We start from the raw sequence: 20,901 nt of genomic DNA on the forward strand, positions 1-20,901 counted from the left end.
TCCAAATGAAGAAAATATTAGAATCCCAAGATAAAATAGGCACCCTCATGAGTCATGAAAATCCCTTTCTTGATTTGATACAAATTAACATAATGGGTTATGGGGAGGGGAGCTGACGTGAAAATGCCCTGGCTTTGTCCAGGGCTGGCTTTGTCTGTGACATCAGTACTAAGGAAAGGCAGAAAACAGGCAAACAGGGGCTCTTTGGCTCACAGAGTCCAATCATCGTAGGAAGGAAACAGCATCGCACTCCAGAACTCCTGCTTGACACACAGTAAGTACTTTAGCATGTCTGTGTGCCAGCCACACACTCGTGGCTGAGGCGAAAGGGTTTGAACTGCACCTTATTTGGATCCACTGTTTTTCCCCTCCACTCTTTGTTTGCTTGTGTGATGTGTTATCTTGGGGACGCAGCTAGGTGTTTTCATGCAGTGACCCTTGCGTGCTGTGGCCATGTGCTTGTTAGCATGTTTGAATTTTTAGTGTGAGTTTTTCTGCACATGAATGTCTGTGTGCTATCCATCCATGAGAGCAGTGTTACAAGTTCAGCAAACTGTATTTCCCATAAAGTGCTCTTTGCTGAAAGTACGTGAAGCCTGCAATGAAAGGCAAGTCTCCATACACAGTCCAAGCCTTTGAGCTTATTTCCCATGACTGAACTATAACCGCTACTACAATGTTGTTTGCATGGCAAAACAGGTATTTTCTGTTGATTCAGTTCAGAGCTTTAGAATTTTCAAAAGGCCTGCAAAGTAAAACTGACTTTGTCTGAGTCTGCAGCCGATGCTAAGAATGTCTGAAACAATACCTCTCATCCCTTGTAGGTTGTACATGCTCGGTTAGCTCCTGAATTCCAGGGGGTGGAAGAAAACAACACTGGACATGTTAGGCATCTAGCCTGTGCATTTATACTCAAATATTAACCAAATTGTTTAAGACCCATGAGACATCTTGTAAAACCCAACTGGAAAAAAAAGTGGGGAACCCAGAAAAGAGTAAAATGATGCGTTCAGTTTGGATCGTATTATCACCCGCAAGGGTGTTTATTGTGCATGACGTTAGGCACCCGCAGCTGGGTGCACTCGGTTTTAAAAACTGTGCCCTGTGTGTTTTAGGTCACAGCTGCTTCCTTCGCTGATCCAGTTTTTGCATGAAGTTCCCACTGCAGATTGAGCCAGCTCTGGAAAAGCAAGGTGGAGTCCCTTCTGTCTGTTGCATCTGTGGCAAAATTGCCAAATTCTGGACGTCCTGATGGCAGAATCTTTATTGCTGATGTAAAAAGCCCTTTGATTTTCAGAGCCTGGCTTGGATGTTCAGGTCTCGCACTTTGCAGGGGGAAATGGCCTTTTGATTGAACTGAGCACTCTGCTCAAGCTATAACAGCCACAGGTGGCATCACTGTCATTGAGAGGTCAACTATATGACACTTGAGCCTCCCAGGAGCCGTAGGAACTAGTAATGGGCTGGGTGGGAATGCTGTTCTTCCACTGATACTCAGAGTTACCACCTAAACATCTGCACGTTGACTGGTGTCCCCGGGCCATGTCCTGCAGCAGTGGGGTGTGGACTGCCCAAAAGTCTGTCTTTGTACTGAATGGGGCAATGGACAAATGCAGCGGAACCTGCAGCCAGATCCCACTCTCATTCCTAGAGCATCGGCTCCAGTGGCAGTGTTTTAAATGTCCATACTCCACTTCAATGCTGAGGGCAATGCAGTGAGAGCCTGCCACTTGTACGGGGAAGCACTGGTGAGGAGTTTTGACTCCCATGCCCGGTATGTTCGGCTGCATGGATGCCATCAATTTAAACGAGAACGTAAGAAGCACGGTGTAAATTGTGCCATAAGGGGTGTGAAGAAACCTCAGTGCTCAGAGTCCGTCTCTCCAAAGGTGCCAGAATGCATCTGTTATCCTTAGCACAGAATTTCACATTTTAAAATGGAGTGCACACAGCGGCGGGTGCATAACTTCATGTACAATTATCGCCACATGCAGCAGAGAAACCATGAGGGCTAAAAAGGAGGCGATCAATGGTGCTACAGCCCAGGGAAAAAGAACAGGTGTGGATGGACAGAAGTTTCTATAACGATTACCACATTTCCTTCCATTGGATATTTGCTGCTATAAGGGTCAAACTCAGCAGCCTGCTAGCAGCGCTATAACTGCAATCAGCTGGCCTTTCTGGTGAGAGATTGCCAAACAGAGTCACTTCGTTTCTACCTGGAGTCCCAGGGTGATTCCCGGCAAGGGGGAGGGCTATGTGACTTTGTCAGAGTAAATCACGCTGACAAATTGAAACCACACACCAGCTCGGTGGTGGGAGGCATCGGAGTAAACGCAAATCCAGCCTAGGGCCGCCATCCACTGACGGCTCGGCCAGTTACAGGTTTGAGAGTCAGGGCTTATGCGGCTCTGTCACGGGACTCATCCTGCTCTCCCAAAGGGGTGCTCCTGCAGCTCATAGGAATTAATGGCTCGCGATTCAGAGAAATAAGGAGGTGGCAACTAAGGGCTACTCTAAACTAGGAAATTAGCTCAACCCAGCTCACGTTGCTCAGGGGTGTCAAAAATGCACACCCTTCCACAGGTAGTTAAGCTGACCTAAATTCCCGTGTAAACAGTGCTAGGTTGCCGGAACCATCAACCTAGCTACCACCTCTCAGGGAGGTGGATTAACTACACCGATGGGAGAATCTCTCCTGTCTACACCAAAGTGCTACAGCGGTGCAACAACTGTGCTGCTGTAGCATTTGAAGTGCAGACAAGTCCTAAAGCACCTGACTTCCAGCCCTTCACTAAGGCACCTGAAACCCTTCTTAGGATGCCCGCTAAGGGCCTGCTGACATCCATGGAAAGACTCTCAGGCCTGGTCTACACTAGGACTTTAATTCGAATTTAGCAGCGTTAATTCGAATTAACCGTGCACCCGTCCACACCAGGAAGCCATTTAATTCGACATAGAGGGCTCTTTAGTTCGAATTCTGTACTCCTCCCCGACGAGGGGAGTAGCACTAAATTCGACATGGCTATGTCGAATTAGGCTAGGTGTGGATGCAAATCGAACTTAGTAGCTCCGGGAGCTATCCCACAGTGCACCACTCTGTTGACGCTCTGGACAGCAGTCCGAGCTTCAATGTTCTGACCAGCCACACAGGAAAAGCCCCGGGAAAATTTGAATTCCTTTTCCTGTCTGGACAGTTTGAATCTCATTTCGTGGTTGGACATCGGGGCGAGCTCAGCAGCACCGGCAGCAATGCAGAGCTCTCCAGCAGAGGAGTTCATGTAATCTCTGAATAGAAAGAGGGACCCAGCATAGACTGACCGGGAACTCTTGGATCTGATCGGTGTGTGGGGCGATGAGTCTGTGCTTTCGGACCTGCGCTCCAAATAACGGAATGGAAAGACCTACGAGAAGGTCTCCAAAGCCATGAGAGACAGAGGATACAGGCGGGATGCAACGCAGCGCCGCGTGAAAATCAAGGACCCCAGACAAGGCTACCAAAAAATCAAAGCGGCAAACGGACGCTATGGAGCCTGCCACCACTGCCCCACCAGTGACCGTGGACTCTGACGATGGGACAGTGTCGACGGCCAGTTCCTCGGTGATGTTCGCGGACGGGGAAGATGAGGAAGGGTTTGTGGAGGACGAGGCAGGCGAGAGCGCTTACAACGCTGGTTTCCCTGACAGCCAGGATCTCTTCATCACCCTCACGGAGATCCCCTACCAACCCTCCCCGGCCGTTAACCCGGACCCTGAATCAGGGGAAGGATCACTCGGTAAGTGCTTTAAACATGTAAACTTTTATTCTTAATATCACAGGAATCTGAAGTATGTGAAAAGGAGGTCTCTAGATATATGGGGATAAATCAGAAATCCTCCTGGGAGATCTCCAGGAAGCTCTCCTGGAGGTAATCGAAAAGCCTCCGCAGGAGGTTCCTGGGGAGAGATGCCTTATTGGGTGCTCCGTGGTAGCACACTTTTCCCCGCCAGGCTTTCATGAGGTACTCAGGGAGCATTGCCTCCCCGAGCACGGCTGCATAGGCCCCTGGTTTGTGCTGGCTTTCACGCAGCATGCGCTCTCTATCTCCTTCAGTGACCCTCCTCAGGGCGATCTCGCTTGGCGACTCCTGCATCTAATTAGGAAAATTACCATAATGTTACGCCTGGTCCAAAGTATTTTAAAAAAATCTCCGGACAGACGGCGTAGCAGAGAGTCAGCACGCTGCTGCGTGACAAGCGTAACGGGAAGCCGAAGGATCAAATGGACGCTCATGGAGGGAAGGAGGGAGGGGGGGGCTGAGGACGCAAGCTATCCCACAGTTCCCGCTGTGTCCGAAAATCATTTGCATTCTTGGCTGAGCTCCAAATGCTTCTAGGGTCAAACACAGGGTCCGCGGTGGTTCAGGGCATAGCTCGTCAATGTACAGCCACCCCCCACCCCCAGAAGGAAAAGGGAAAGAAATCGTCTCTTGACTCTTGTAAATGTCACCCTATGTGTACTGAATGCTGCTGGTAGACGCGATGCTGCGGCACGCTACGGTAGCATCCTCGCCCCCCCTCCCCCGCCTCATGGGTGACTGATGGTGCAAAACGACTGGTACCCGTCCTCATCATCAGCCTTGCGGTAGATGATGTAGTGCAATAGGACTGCTACCTGTCCTCATCATCAGCCCATAAGTAGACGGCCTGCTAACCGTCTTCATCATAGCAACAGGAGGCTGAGCTCCATCAGCCCCCGCCCTTCATGTGTAAAGAAAAGATTCTGTAATGCCTGGACTATCATAGCAGCTGGAGGCTGCCTTACCCTCATTTCATTTCCCTAACAAGTCACTGTTTCTTATTCCTGCATTCCTTATTACTTCAGCATACAAATGGGGGGACACTACAACGGTAGCCCAGGAAGGCTGGAGGAGGAGGGAAGCAACAGGTAGGGTTGTTGCAGGGGCACCCCCTGTGAATGGCACGCAGCTCGTCATTCCTGTGGGATCTGACACAGAGCGGCTGTGTTCTGTAGTTCTCTGATACACTAAAACCCTAGTACAGTTGCCCCATATTCTAGGCGGGACTGTTTCTATTTTTAGATACCATAAAGGAGGGATTGACTCGGGGAGTCATTCCCAGTTTTGTCTTTTGCGCCCCCGGCCAATCTCAGCCAGGGGCACCTATGACAGCAGCAGAAGGTGTAGTGCAATAGGACAGCTACCCGTCATCACCTTGCCAATTTACATTGGCGTGGTTGATGGTGCAATATGGCTGATAACCATCTCTGCTGTCATGCAAAAGCAAATGAATGCTGCAGTGTAGCGCTGCTGAATTGCCTCTGTCCGCGGCATCTAGTACACATACGGTGACAGTGACAAAAGGCAAAACAGGCTCCATGGTTGCCACGCTATGGCGTATGCCAGGGCAATCCAGGGAAAATGGGCTCGAAATGATTGTCTGGCATTGCTTTCCCGGAGGAAGGAATGACTGACTATATTTACCCAGAACCACCCGCAACAATGAAATTTGCACCATCACGCACTGGGATCTCAACCCAGAAGTGCAAGGGTTGGGGGACACTGCGATGGGGTAGAACAGGGGCAGAGTTTATGCTTTCCGGATTGCCTGCTGCAGGAGTGCGGACAAGATAGGTGCTGTGCATGGTGGTGTTCACAGACACAGACTAGACTGTGTTCATTGTTCGCAGAAATGTATCTTTGCAAGGAATTCACTCCCTCTTTCCCATCACACAGCTTCGACTGTCTCCAGACCTGCCACAGCATCCCCCTCACAGAGGCTGGCAAAGATTAGGCGGCGAAAGAGAAAGACACGGGACGAGATGATCGCTGAAGTTATGGGGTGCTCCCGAGCCGAGGCGGACCAGCAGAGCCAGTGGAGGGAGACCCTCTCTCAGCAGCAGCGCTCACACAGCGAACGGGAGGAGAGGTGGCGTGAGGAAGACAAGCAGGCGACTCAAACGCTGCTTGGACTAATGAGGGAGCAAACGGACACGCTCCGGCGCATTGTGGATGTTCTGCAGGACCGCAGCCAGGAGGACAGAGCCCCCCTGCAGTGTATCTGCAACCGCCCTCCCCCGCCACAAAGTCCCATACCTCCCGTCACCCAAAGTAACCAGAAGGAGTGGCGCCAGGGGCCGTGAAAACTGTCACTGCACCCCAGCAGAGTGCTCAAGTACCCAAAAGCTCTCATACCGTAATTTTTGAGAATTCCTTCCCTTCCTGACTCACCCTAGCCCCAATCCCAGTTTCATCCCCTGACTGTCTGGTTAATTATTAAAAATACTTTGCTGTTAATTACTGTTTCCGTCATGCTTTTTTACACAACGCTGCGTTTAAAGGGGTGGGTGGGGAAGGGGGTAGGGTATTGCATAGGACAGTCACCTTAAGCAGGGTACAGAGACGGGGGCAGGATCAGCAGCAGGTCACACACACAGTGCAGTCAGTAGGCACCCTGGTCGGTATGGGAGGTGGTTTGCAGGTTCTGTGCAGGTTCTGTGTGGTTTGCAGGTTCTGTAACCCCCCTCCCCCGCTACGTGACTTTGTAGCGGGGGAGGGGGGTTACAGATCTCATGCAACGGTCCCTGTCCTGGACCACAGAGCCACGCAGCAGAGGAATCTGTATCCGTCCTCCCCCGCCACAAGGCCACATAGCCCCCGCACACAGAGTCCCAAAAAGGAGGGATGGCAGGCTCCGTTGAAACAACCAGTCCGGCACTGCAGACCGCTCTGGGAGCAGGAGCCTGTCATTCCTCGAGTTTAGAGGTGGTCTTTACATCACCGCACACCCTACCCAGCACAGTCTGCGTCCCAGTTTCAACCCTTTAATGCAAAGTCATCAATAAAGAAACCTTTGTAAAGTTACAGTGGAACATGTATTTTATTTTTAAACGTGTGTTGGAAGTGGGGGAAGCGGGGTGGACGGGGTATGTAACTGCAGATGCTGGTCAACAGTAACTTGGTAAAGAAACAGGGGCAGGTTCAGCTTCTCTGTAAAGAAACTGAACAGTCACAGGTCACGCTGCTCGCTGCTCGCTGGTACTTGAAGAGTTCCTTGTCGCTGTGCAAGGTGCCTCCATAGGGCTTCACGAGCCAGGGCATTAGCGGGTAGGCTGGGTCCCCGAGGATCACTATAGGCATCTGCACATCCCCAAGAGTTATTTTGTGGTCCGGGAAGAAACTACCTTCCTGCAGGCGTCTAAACAGAGCAGAGTTCCTGAAAACACGCGCGTCATGAACTTTGCCTGGCCACCCGACGTTGATGTTGGTAAAACGTCCCCCATGGTCCACCAGTGCTCGCAGCACCATTGAAAAGTAGCCCGATTTCTCAGCAGCTGACTGTGGAAGAGGTGGACGATAAAGTGCGAGGCGTTGACAACGGCCATAACTGCCACGGGCTCCGTGCTCGCAGTGCTGTGGTGCCCGTGCTGTCACTGAGCAGAAAAGTGCATGAACAGATTGCCCGCAGGCGCTTTCGGGGAGGGAGGGAGGGCGTGATTGACGGTTCAGTGATGACAGTTACCCAAAACCACCCTCGACACATTTTTCCCCCAGCAGGCATTGGGGGGAAATCCCAGAATTCCAATGGGCAGCGGGGAGTGCGGGAACTGTGGGATAGCTTCCCACAGTGCACCGCTTCCAAATTCGACGCTGGCCCCGTTACTGTGGACTCACACAGTCGAATTAGTGTTTTTAGTGTGGATACACAAATTCGACTTCATAAGGTCGATTCCACAAATTCGACTTAAATTGATTCGAAATAGTCTTGTAGTGTAGACATACCCTCAGTGGGCTTTGGGCTGGGCCCGAGAGCTCCAGTGACTGCAGTGTCAGACGTAGGGGCAGATGCGGCTCTAGCGATTTCGCCGCCCCAAGCACAGCAGCACGCCGCGGGGGGCGCTCTGCCGGTCACCAGTCCCGCGGCTCCGGTGGACCTCCCGCACACGTGCCTGCGGATGCTCCATCGAAGCCGCGGGACCAGCGGACGCTCAGCAGGCACACCTGCGGGAGGTCCTCCGGAGCCGCCTGCCGCCCTCCCAGCGACTGGCAGAGCGCCCCCCGTGGCATGTCGCCCCAAGCACGCGCTTGGCGTGCTGGGGGCTGGAGCCGCCCTTGTCTAGGGGTGCAGGAGGAGTCAGGCTGACAGTTGCCTTCGGTGTCACTGGGAACTGCGTGGCTCCTTCCCCAGGCACAGCTTTCAGTAGGTAGCCGTCCCCACCGAACACCTTCATGGCATCATCCAATTACATGGATTTCCAAGCGTAATTCAGAACAATAGTTTGCGGGTGTACAGCCCCGCCCACCCTCCAAGGATCTCAGCGTGCTGAACAAACCTTCATTAGGCCTCAGAACATGCTGTCAGGAAGTATTGTGATGCCTGTTTGATAGACAGGAAAGTGAGGACTAAAGAGCGTAAGGGCCTGGCAAGGGTCAGTGATAGAACCAGAACCAGAAATCTACCAGTTCTGGGCCCCAGCCCAATGGTCTCACCACTAGCCCACCCAGCTTCAAGTGCTGCTGGCCTTAGTCATGCACGTGGGTTCATTGGGCCAGAGCTTGGATCCTCTACAGCTTCCCCTATATTTTTCTATCCATTGCTTCATTAAATGACAGCCTGCCTCCCGCCCCACCCCCCAGCATGAGTTTCCTTTTTATTCACATCAATAAGAAATGGCTTCCAAAACGCCCTCTCTGATGTGCTAGGGAAAGAATTAACAAGGTAGAAGGACTTGCCACTGAGACTGCAGGTTACAATGAACACTTACACTTGTGTTGACGCCTCGTGCAGCCAGATGACTTGGTCATTTATTTCCTAGGATGAAGACATCTGTCTATTTCTGAACCACTTCAGTGTTTTAAGCAGGTCAGTAACTTGGATAGAAAATAACAATGAACAGAAGTAACAGACCAAGAAGCTTTTCAAAGCAATTCTTTTCTTACAATGTCTTATTGTCATTCACCAAGGATTATACGAAAAGGAATAGCAATCAGAGCTAGTCGGGAATGGTTTTTTACTCAGTGTTTGTCATCAGAACATGCTGATTTCTCAAAAACCAAAATTTCTCATGCAAAAGGGTCAGTTTTGATTAATTTCTTGACTTGACTTTTTTTGAAAATGTTCAAAATGTTTCCTTTTGGCATTTTTTGAAATGCAAAGTTCTGATTCCTAAACAACTTTTCATTTCAAAATTTCAGCTAGCGATAATTTAAAAAATTAAGGGTCAAAACTAAAATAAAACACTCTGAAATGATCAAAATGAAACATTTTGATTGACCCAAACTGATTTTTTTCCCCAAATTTTCAGTTCAGGACATTTTTGAGATTTTGACTTCTCATCCTGAGTCAGGCTGGGGAAAAATGTAAACATTGAAATACTTTTATGGAATGGGGAAAACATTTTGTTCCCACTTCCAATAACCATGGCTAGAGGGGCAGGAGTTCACCCCTTGCTCCTAGAGAGGAAGGCAGAAAAATAAACAGCGGAGGGGGTGGGGAAGATGACAGGAGTGTTTTATTTATAGCCAAAGCACTTTGTTGGTGCTTCATAAATATCACAGGAGTTGGGTGGGTGAGGTTGTGGGGCCTCCAATGGGCAGGAGGTCAGACTATTTGATGGTGATGGTTCCTTTTGGCCTTAGAGCCTATGAGTCTACACACATTGGGAATTGACAGTCAGCTTAGGACAGTATAGTGGCTGTGGTTGTTCCCTGACTTCAAGCTTTTCCAGGTAGCACATCAGGAGATGGACGGAGTGGGAGAGTTGTGCTATGATCCTTAAGATCTTGAGATGCCTCTAGCTGTGCTCAGAAGAGGTGTCTTGGATTCTTTATGTGCCCATGGCCCTCAATCAGATCACAGCCCCTTTGTGGCAAACACACGGTAAAAGACAGACCATGTCCCGAGGAACTCGGTCTGAGGTCCTGACCCTGGCCACACAATGCCGTGGTGAACTCGCTGCAGCTCCACACAGCTGCAGGGTTCTGGTCACACACAGCCGCTTGCAGGGTAAGGGCCCAACTTACGACAAGACAGACCCAGGGCCGGTGGAAGCACTAGGCAAGTTAGGCAGCCGCTTAGGGCGCTGAGATCTGGGGGGTGCTAAAAAGCCGGTGCCTAAAAATAGACGCAGGCTCAGGCTGCAGATCGCAGACTGTAGGGAGGATGTAGGTAAGAACTCCGCTCCCAATGAATTGCTCTCCTGCCATTTACAAACCAGCGATTGAATAGATCGCAGACTCTAGGGCGGTGATAAGAACCAGCTCCCAGTGAATTGCTCTCCAACTACTGCCATTTAGGAAGCCAGGGAAGTTCTTTGATTAGATCGCAGACTATAGGGAGGAGGAGGTGAAAAGAACCAGCTCCCAGTGAGTTGCTCTCTGACTCCTGTCTCCTGCCATTTAGAAAACCAGGGAAGTCCCAATTGCTCTCTGACTCCTGCCATGTGAAGTCCTTTGACTGTGACTCACTCTTTGTACAGATTCCTGTGTTGGTAGGTACCTTATTGCAGAAGTAGCTCCTCTGTCTTGTAGTAGATTGCACAGCAAGAGCCAGAAGGAGAGTGGAGCAGCTTGGGGGCGGGGGGGGGGGGAGTGTAAGACCCCTGCTGGGGCTAAGGTGACCAGAGGTCCCAATTTTATAGGGACAGTCCTGATTTTGGGGTCTTTTTCTTATATAGGCTCCTATTACCCCCAACCCCCGTCCCGATTGTTCACATTTGCTGTCTGGTCCCCCTAGCTGGGGCTGAGCTGTGCTGTCAGTGCAGTGCAGCTGGGGCCGGCTTGCATGGCATGCTCCTCAGAGAACCAGCTGCAGGTTTTCCAGGGCAGAGGCTCTGCTCCCTGGGGAGAGAAGGGAGGGAGGCCACGGCTGGCAGCTCTGTAGGCTCTCTTGCATGGAGAGGCGGCTAAGCCGCTTTAACCCACCTCCCTGTGCCCCAGCTTTCTACTCTCCCGACTCTGCTTTGGTGTGAGGGTCACGCACACTCTGCCTCACAGTCCTGCCTGCCCCTCGCCCCCTGCCAGAGCGAGATCCCAGCATTCAACTCCCCAGCCTGGGCGCAGGACGGACTGGCGACACACTCCCATTGCCCTGTTGCAATTGCACTGTGACTTGGGGCTTGGAGAAACCAAGACGTTTCTTGTAGGCCACAGAAGTGACGCAGACTTTGAGAAAACGATGGTAGATGCAGGTGAACTTGTGGAGGAGTTGGCTGTACCGGCACTTTTGGAACCAGATCCAATCCGTATTAGAAAAAGGAGGACGCAGTTCACATATGAAGCAGATGACGAACCTATTTATAATCTGAAAGAAAAATTCAAAGTGAACTTTTACTTTGCAGTCATCAACACAGCTATACCTTCAGCTGAAGAAAGATTCACATTGATGCAGCAAATTAGTTCAGTATTTGGCTTCCTATATGATGTTTACAGTTTTCAAAATACAACAACAAAGCAAATTATGGAACATTGCTTGAATCTGGAGCAAGCTTTGCAATATGGTGAATCCAAAGATATTGATGCCTTTGACTTGTGCAATGAATTGCAAGCTATTGCACGACGAGTCCAAAAGAGTGCATCACCGCAAGATGTATTGAACTTCATATGCACAAATAAACTGACAGATAGTGTCCCCAACACAGTTATTGCTCTTCACATCCTCTTGACTCTCCAAGTTTCTGTGGCCAGTGGTGAGCGAAGCTTCTCGAAGCTCAAGTTGATAAAAATATACATGAGAACATCAATGTTGCAACAAAGACTTGTTGGGCTCTCGACCTTGTCAATAGAACATGACATTGCTCGCAGCATTAACTTGGAGGAACTTGTTTCTAAATTTGCTAAACTGAAAGCGCGGAAAAATAAATTCTAACGTGTTACTTTGTGACAGTGCCTTGTGGATAAGGTATGTGATTTATTTGAAGATCCAGGCTATGTTGTGAAAAGTGAAAACAAGAACAATATCAACGCTGTCAGGTTATCCATTTATTTTCATTAAATATGTAGACTAAATAATTAAATTAATACATTTTCAAGCTGAACGTGTATTAATTCTAATGAGCAATGCCACATTATGCAGCATTCATTTTTAAAGTTTTTAATAAGCGATGCTCGGGGGCAGTGGGCGGGGGGTGGAAGCAAACCGACTGCAGGGAAGCAGGGTGACGTGGTCATAGCTAGAAGGTGAGAAGACAATCCCAGCCGTCAGACAGGAGGGGCTTGATCTGGCTGTCGGGGAGGCCAGGAAAGGAGGTTGCAGGATCGAGGCCAGAGATGACGAGGGCTCAGAGAGTTTTTATGGTCCTTGGTGCCTTCAAAATATGTAGCTTTTGGTGCAGGGCTCAGTCATCTCCAGGGCAGAGTACTCTCAAAACTCTGGGCCAAGGGCATTCACTCCTACCGACACCCCTGATGGAGGGACCAAATGCCATGGATCTCCCCAGTGGCCGCACTGCCAGCACTTCCAAAGCCAGCAGCTACTCCGCAGCTTTATGGATAGATGGGCAGCAGAAACGTATTAGCCCTGGCTGTGTTACATCTCTGCCATGAGCAATGCAAATGGATGGGACAATGCTGGCCTGCCCACTGCCCCCTTTGCCCCTCCCACAGCACCTGCCTCTACCCCAGCCAGCTCCTTGGACCCATGACACAGATGCAGTTACCAGCTCAAGACATCGGTGCATGTGTCACTCTGGTGGTACGGCTTGCAGCCCTTTCACTGCCCTTTTCTGCCCTATAGTGTTGCTGCCGCGCAAGCACCCCCTTGTGGCCAGGGATGCCTCTGCAGTGTCTTGCCTCTAATAGACCCTTATGGGCCCCTTAAACACTCCAGAGAGTCTTGTACCCAAAGCTGCGAGTTCTCAGCCCTCTGGCAACTTTGCTTGCCCTCCTGCTCCTTCCTCCCTCTCAACCAGCCACACACCTGCCGCATCCTGCTGCCTCTTATATTAAATCACCTGCATCCACTCAGGTGAGGCTCCTCTTGTACTCCGGCCTGGCTTAGCCCACATTCTAGAACCCAGGCAAGCCGCCCTGTTACATGCCCACAGAGGAGACACTCAGGTGTGCACCTGTGTGTGGTTTCACAAGTAAGTTTAGGTCTCAGGTTTAGTTGCAGCTCCAAAAAGGCAACTACTCACTCACTGCTTAGAGTGATGCCAACTCTCGAGATGTTTTATCCAGTTTTCGGAATCCAGAGATCGCACGAGAGCCTTGGCTTTCATCAAAAATGGTTTTTCGTTCTACTGGCTGAGGAGAAAAGCTTGAAAATATAACCCAAGTGCACTATAGCAGCTCAGAAACCAGACCGGCAAATAAAATAAACGTGTATATATAAAAGAAACGTGCAGCGAACAGCAGAGAGGCAAACAGAAAGAGTTTGCCTGGGAGTTCGCCTGGAGGGAGCCTACTGAGGCCCCACTCTCACAGGTGTCTGAGTAGCTCCTGCCACAAGTAAGGAAGCTCTTAGAAGGAAGAGACTATGGATGCTGAGCGATCCGCTGTTCTGACCTGCACAGGATGCGCCATGTTTGTCGTCCTTCCACAGGATAGAAGCAACTTTGTCTGTACAAAGTGCAAGCTGATCTCCATATTGGAAGAGAAAATTCAAGGTCTGGAGAAACGAATATCAACCCTGCGTTCCATAAAAGAAAATGAGGATTTCCTGGATAGACATCAGGATCAGCTTCAGCAGGCACAATGTTCTGCAGATTCAGAGCAGGCTACGCAGCGGGGACAGAAGGCCAGCGAGGATAACTGGCGGCATGTGACATCCAGAAGAGGAAAGAGTACCAGAAACATCCATGTACCAGAAACACAGATGCAGGTGAGCAACAGTTTTCATGTTCTCTCCGCAGGTACTAGTGCAGAGAGTGGAGTGGAGGATACATCTGAGGGAACAGAGCAGAAGGAGACTCCACTGATTGGAAGGCATGAGATGCACCGTCCTACGGATGGGGGTTCCACGACCACCACTCCCAAGAGGAGGAGGAGGAGGGTGGTGGTGGTCGGGGACTCTCTCCTCAGGGGGACTGAGTCATCTATCTGCCGCCCTGACCGGGAAAACCGAGAGGTGTGCTGCTTGCCAGGGGCTAGGATTCACGATGTGACGGAGAGACTGCCGAGACTCATCAAGCCCTCGGATCGCTACTCCTTCCTGCTTCTCCACGTGGGCACCAATGATACTGCCAAGAATGACTTTGAGCGTATCACTGCAGACTATGTGGCTCTGGGAAGAAGGATAAAGGAGTTTGAGGCGCAAGTGGTGTTCTCGTCTATCCTCCCTGTGGCAGGAAAAGGCCAGGGTAGAGACCGTCGAATCGTGGAAATCAACAAATGGCTACGCAGATGGTGTCGGAGAGAAGGGTTTGGATTCTTTGACAATGGGATGGTCTTCCAAGAAGAAGGATTGCTAGGCAGAGACGGGCTCCACCTCACGAAGAGAGGGAAGAGCATCTTTGCAAGCAGGCTGGCTAACCTAGTGAGGAGGGCTTTAAACTAGGTTCACCGGGGGAAGGAGACCAAAGCCCTAAGGTAAGTGAGGTAGTGGGATATCAGGAGAAAGCACAAGTAGGTGAGTGCAAGAGGGGAGGGCTCCTGCCCTATACTGGGACACCAGGACGATCAGTGAGTTATCTTACATGCCTATACACAAATGCAAGAAGCCTGGGGAACAAGCAGGGAGAACTAGAAGTCCTGGCACAGTCAGGGAATTACGATGTAATTGGAATAACAGAGACTTGGTGGGATAACTCACATGATTGGAGTACTGTCATGGATGGATATAAACTGTTCAGGAAGGACAGGCAGGGCAGAAAAGGTGGGGGAGTTGCCTTGTATGTAAGAGAGGAGTATGACTGCTCAGAGATCCAGTATGAAACTGCAGAAAAACCTGAGAGTCTCTGGATTAAATTTAGAAGTATGAACAACAAGGGTAATGTCGTGGTGGGAGTCTGCTACAGACCACCAGACCAGGGGGATGAGGTGGACGAGGCTTTTTCCAGCAACTAACAGAAGTTGCTAGATCACAGGCCCTGGTTCTCATGGGTGACTTTAATCACCCCGATATCTGCTGGGAGATCAATACAGCAGTGCAGAGACAATCCAGGAAGTTTCTAGAAAGTGTAGGGGACAATTTCCTGGTGCAAGTGCTGGAGGAACCAACTAGGGGCAGAGCTCTTCTTGACCTGCTGCTCACAAACAGGGAAGAAATAGTAGAGGAAGCAATAGTGGATGGGAACCTGGGAGGCAGTGACCATGAGATGGTCGAGTTCAGGATCCTGACACAAGGAAGAAAGGAGAGCAGTAGAACAGAGACCCTGGACTTCAGAAAAGCAGACTTCGACTCCCTCAGGGAACTGATGGGCAAGGTCCCCTGGGAGAATAACATGACGGGGAAAGGAGTCGAGGAAAGCTGGCTGTATTTTAAAGAATCCTTATTGAGGTTGCAGGAACAAACCATCCCGATGTGTAGGAAGAAAAGTAAATATGGCAGGCGACCAGCTTGGCTTAACAGTGAAATCCTTGCTCGTCTTGAACACAAAAAAACAGCTTACAAGAAGTGGAAGATTGGACAAATAGCCAGGGAGGAGTATAAAAGTATTGCTCAGGCATGCAGGAGTGAAATTAGGAAGGCCAAATCACACTTGGAGTTGCAGCTAGCCGCAGATGTTAGGAGTAACAAGAAGGGTTTCTTCAGGTATGTTAGCAACAAGAAGAAAGTCAAGGAAAGTGTGGGCCCCTTGCTGAATGAGGGAGGGAACCTAGTGACAGAGGATGTGGAGAAAGCTAGTGTACTCAATGCTTTTTTTGCCTCTGTCTTCACAGACAAGGTCAGCTCCCAGACAGCTGCACTCTGCAGCACGATATGGGGAGGAGGTGACCAGCTCTCTGTGGAGAAAGAAGTAGTTCGGGACTATTTAAAAAAGCTGGACGAGCACAAGTCCATGGGGCCAGATGCACTGCATCCGAGGGTGCTAAAGGAGTTGGCCGATGAGATTGCAGAGCCATTGGCCATTATCTTTGAAAAATCATGGCGATCGGGGGAGGTCCCGGATGACTGGAAAAAAGCTAATGTAGTGCCCATCTTTAAAAAAGGGAAGAAGGAAGATCCAGGGAACTACAGGCCAGTCAGTCTCACCTCAGTCCCTGGAAAAATCATGGAACAGGTCCTCAAGGAATCAATTGTGAACCACTTAAAGGAGGGGAAAGTGATCAGGAACAGTCAGCATGGATTCACCAAGGGCAAGTCATGCCTGACTAACCTAATTGCCTTCTATGATGAGATAACCGGCTCTGTGGATGAGGGGAAAGCAGTGGATGTGCTATTTCTGGACTTTAGCAAAGCTTTGATACAGTCTCCCACAGTATTCTTGCCAGCAAGTTAAAGAAGTATGGGCTGGATGAATGGACGGTAAGGTGGATAGAAAACTGGCTAGATGGTCGGGCTCAACAGGTAGTGATCAATGGTTCCATGTCTAGTTGGCAGCCGGTATCAAGTGGAGTGCCCCAAGGGTCAGTGCTGGGGCCGGTTTTGTTCAATATCTTCATTAACGATCTGGAGGATGGTGTGGACTGCACCCTTAGCAAGTTTGCAGATGACACTAAACTGGGAGGAGTGGTTGATACACTGGAGGGTAGGGCTAGGATACAGAGGGACCTAGACAAATTAGAGGATTGGGCCAAAAGAAATATGATGAGGTTCAACAAGGATAAGTGCAGAGTCCTGCACTTAGGACGGAAGAATCCCATACACTGCTACAGACTAGGGACCGAATGGCTGGGCAGCAGTTCTGCAGAAAAGGACCTAGGGGTTACGGTGGACGAAAAGCTGAATATGAGTCAACAGTGTGCCCTTGTTGCCAAGAAGGCTAATGGCATTTTGGGTTGTATAAGTAGGAGCATTTCCAGCAGATCGAGGGATGTGATCATTTCCCTCTATTCAGCACTGGTGAGGCCTCATTTGGAGTACTGTGTCCAGTTTTGGGCCCCACACTATAAGAAGGATGTGGATAAATTGGAGAGAGTCCAGCGGAGGGCAACAAAAATGATTAGGGGGCTGGAGCACATGACTTATGAGGAGAGGCTGAGGGAACTGGGATTGTTTAGTCTGCAGAAGAGAAGAATGAGGGGGGATTTGATAGCTGCTTTCAACTACCTGAAAGGGGGTTCCAAAGAGGATGGATCTTGACTCTTCTCAGTGGTAGAAGATGACAGAACAAGGAGTAATGGTCTCAATTTGCAGAGGGGGAGGTTTAGGTTGGACATTAGGAAAAACTTTTTCACTAGTAGGGTGGTGAAGCACTGGAATGGGTTACCTAGGGAGGTGGTGGAATCTCCTTCCTTAGAAGTTTTTAAGGTCAGACTTGACAAAGCCCTGGCTGGGATGATTTAGTTGGGTTTGGTCCTGCTTTGAGCAGGGGGTTGGACTAGATGACCTCCTCAGGTCCCTTCCAACCCTGAGATTCTATGATTCTATGATTCTATGATCATGATCTCATGATTTGCAGGGACCTGACTCATGACTTTTGAATGACTAAGGTGTGGTTGACAATGCTGATCATGCATCTGTTCCCACTGGTGCTGGTCAAAACACTTTCAGGGGAACATTTTTTCCATTGGAAAATGCAGTTTTATCAAAGTCCAGCTGTTTTGCGGGAATGTGTCAATTCTCACAACATTTTTGATGCATAAAGAACCAAAATGAACTATTTTGACTTTCTGGTTTCGTTTCGATAATGTTGAAATGGTTCATTTTGATAGAGTCAAAACACAACGTTTTGAATCTCCTCATTTTGAGTCGTTTAGTTTTGACTTTTATATTAAACCATTAATTGTAATGTATTTAAGACTGATGATTTAATAGTGTGTATTGTTTTGACATTAACTAAACAAAACATTTTAATGCTTCCAAAATTTAAAATATCTTGGAATTTTTTATTGTGCGGGAAATTTCAGCTTTTCAGTCCAATTTGGAACAAAAGCCCATTTCAAAACATTGGCATTTCCATCTTTCCTCCAGTTTCCCGGGAACAGCTGTAATTCCTGTTATTCAGTCAGTGTCTCTCCAGAGAGTGGATTGATTTGCTCACCCAACCCCCACCCAAGATGACCATCTCATTAACTCTCCTGGCCTCTGTTGCTGCAGGCTGGACTCACACCTTGCTAAATTCCGGCACCAGCCACAAGCCTTGTGGGAGCTGAAGGGAATGAAACTGCTGGCTGCCTGCTTCATGGACCTGCTGCTCATCTGTCTGGCCCTGCCCAAAGCCGAATGCCGACTCCACGAACGATCCATGGAAAACAGGAGTAAGTCCCTGTAAGTAACTGCAGCAGCCAGTCCAGCTCCTCAGCTGGTGCAGACTGGCACAGAGCCACCCCAAATGGCTATGCTGCCCCCCCACCCCCGTTATCTCTGCCCTTCCCCAGATAATTGGATCCAGCACAGAAGAGCCCAGGAGGTCAGTGACGGTATCAGTGGGTGGCATGGCAGGGTCAGTGTTTAATAGAGAGGCTTCTTCTGTCTTTCACCCGTGGTAGCCTGTGTTCAGAGCCTGGTTTAGTCACAGGGTGGAGAGTCTCCAGAGCATCCAGGCGTTGAACAGCGTGTAGTGCCGAGGTGCAGGAGCAGCGCTGTGCGCATATAAAGCCTGCCCGCCCTCAGAGCAGCTCAAGCCGCTCTGCCTCCTCCCGGCTCCCTTGGGGATGGTCCCTGTACCTCCCCGTGCAAACTGACCACAGCCGGGCGTGGGCCTGGCATGGCAGGAGCAGGGTCTCCTTGCACACATGCACACACCTGTGTAAGGACTTGTCCCAACCTGACCCCAAACACGTGGGGTTGTTCAAATGCAGCAAAAGTTTTTGAAAAGGCCTCTGGGTTAAGGCTGTCATTGCTAGCCACTGTGTGCTCGGTCCTGTGTAGTAGCGCCCTCTGCCGGTAAACGTGCAACATTGCGGGTTACTGCAAGGCTAGAAGGCTGCAGCGTGAGATGGCTGAGCTTTCTGTTCTTTTATTATCTAGGCTTTGTTCTTGTCCCTCCAAAATCCCCCTCTTGCTCCGCATAGCTTCCCCCTCCTGCCTCTGCATTTTCCCTCTCATCTTCTGCAACCCAATCCACCCACACGCACACCCAGCCACTCCGCTCTGGCTCAGTCCAGGAGCTAGACTTCAAAACGGTCCTTTCGAGGGACTTCAGACACTCTAAAACAATTCCTTACATCTTTTCACCCCCTTCCTCCCGCCCACCCCGAAGGCCGTTCTCCACAGCAAGGCCTACAAGGGCCTACAGACGGAGCTTCCTGGCCCAGCTGCGTTGCAGGTTCCATGGGTCAGGAAAATGCTGGAGGAACTTTCCAAACAGCAGAACTTAAAAACTTGCCGTTTTTAATCAGCCTGTCCAGCAAATCTCTTCCTAGAACGTGTGTCACGGCAGCACCCAGTGGCACCCGACGTGATCAGGCCGCTCTGTGCTAAGCGCCAGGCACACCCCTGGCAGTAACAGCCCTTCCTGAAGGAGTTTGCAATATAAACACACAAGACACAGGGTTGGTGACTTTCTCGAGGTCACAGGCAGGGTTAGAACCCAGCTCTCCTGACTCCCCAGCCCACCTGAATTAGCTTGGGCCAATGGAATTGCCTGGTGCTCTGGTGGTGGGGCAGCCTATACACACACCGTGCTGTCGGCAGTCTCAGGATGACGGGGCCCCACGGGCTCATAGCACAAAGCCCATGTTCTAACTGCCGCGAGGACGCACAGGTCGCATGTCAGCAAGTGAGTCACTGCAGAGCCAGAGAACTAAGCACATGGGCCAGATCCTCAGCGGCTGTGAATCAGCGGAGCCAGGGTCCGCTGGTCCGCCGGAGCCGCCTGCCGGCAAAATGCCGCCCCAAGCGCGCACTGGGGTCTGGAGCTGGCCCTGAGCGGAGCCCCACTGATTTCAAAGGATCTGCTCCAAGTTGAGAATGTGGCCCTTGGTTCCCGTCACCCCAGCAGGGCCCTGTTTGTGCTGCGTGGCTCAGAGTGCCTGCTGTTGGTTTTTAGCAGTGGTTGTGGAAGGGGCTGGATGGCAGTCCCCAGAGAATCGAGTCCTGTGCTTCTCCATAGGCCCAGCACAATGGGAACCAGACAGGGGAAGAGGGTTGCACCCCATTCCCAATGCCCTGAGTCACCCAGTCCCTCCTCTGTATGGCTACCCCCTTCCCTCCTTCATTATTGTGCAAAAGACATTGTCATTTTAAAATAAGCGAAGGCCACACCACCTGCTCACCACCGGCAATGACAAGGCAGATGCAACCACTGGCAAGTGTATGTTACAGGTCGGGGCCTGAGCCACAGAGGATATGAGCGATCACAGCCTATAGCTTGGGAGCTTTAACTCCAGCTGAACCAGTCCATGGTTTTAGCTCTGGAAGTCCCTCCTTCTCCATCCCAAGCAGGTGGCTGTGACACATGCTCAGGAGAATTAGTCCTCAGCCTCACGTTCTAAAGACTTCCTGGCCTTTGCCTTCTAGACCCTGATATCAACCCTTCCTGGTACACGGGGTGTGGGATCAGACCCGTGGGACGGTTTGGCTGGAGGAGAGCTGTCGTGGAGAGCTCCCGGAAGTCAGGCTACGGACACAGGCAAGCTTGCTTCCCTCTAGAAGAAAGCAGTGAATCCATTCAAGATGAATGAAATGGCTAAGACAAAGAATGAATTTGAATGATGATAAGAAAAGACCCTTCTCCTCTCTTCCTTCCACATCCCAGCCTCTCTTCTAGGCAAATGAAAATGTTTGGTCTCATTTCAATGTACAGTATCTTTGTGGTTATAAATGATAGAAACCAAAGAGCAGTTGATAACTCCAGTATTTTTGCAGACAATTTCCCTCTTGTCTGTTTTTTCTTTTTCTCTCCCCTGTTCCCCGTTT

General features: G+C 50.2%; 1 protein-coding gene across 1 annotated transcript; it reads left to right on the top strand.

Annotated features, from left to right (window-relative positions):
• Positions 1-235: 235 nt before the first annotated feature.
• Positions 236-20,666, top strand: LOC123378429 (prolactin-releasing peptide-like). Its single transcript, XM_045032165.1, has 3 exons — positions 236-274; positions 18,139-18,299; positions 20,503-20,666. The coding sequence occupies exons 2-3, from the start codon at positions 18,200-18,202 to the stop codon at positions 20,664-20,666; spliced, it is 264 nt and encodes an 87-aa protein (XP_044888100.1). The 5' UTR covers positions 236-274; positions 18,139-18,199.
• Positions 20,667-20,901: the final 235 nt, after the last annotated feature.

This window comes from Mauremys mutica, chromosome 10 (assembly GCF_020497125.1).
Source record: "Mauremys mutica isolate MM-2020 ecotype Southern chromosome 10, ASM2049712v1, whole genome shotgun sequence".
Taxonomy (NCBI): Eukaryota; Metazoa; Chordata; order Testudines; family Geoemydidae; genus Mauremys; species Mauremys mutica.

Coding starts and splice junctions, on each gene's coding strand:
- LOC123378429 (XM_045032165.1), top strand. CDS start 18,200: ATGAAACTGCTGGCTGCCTGCTTCATGGACCTGCTGCTCATCTGTCTG. Junction 18,300..20,502: donor ACGATCCATGGAAAACAGGA/GTAAGTCCCTGT, acceptor TTTGCCTTCTAG/ACCCTGATATCAACCCTTCC.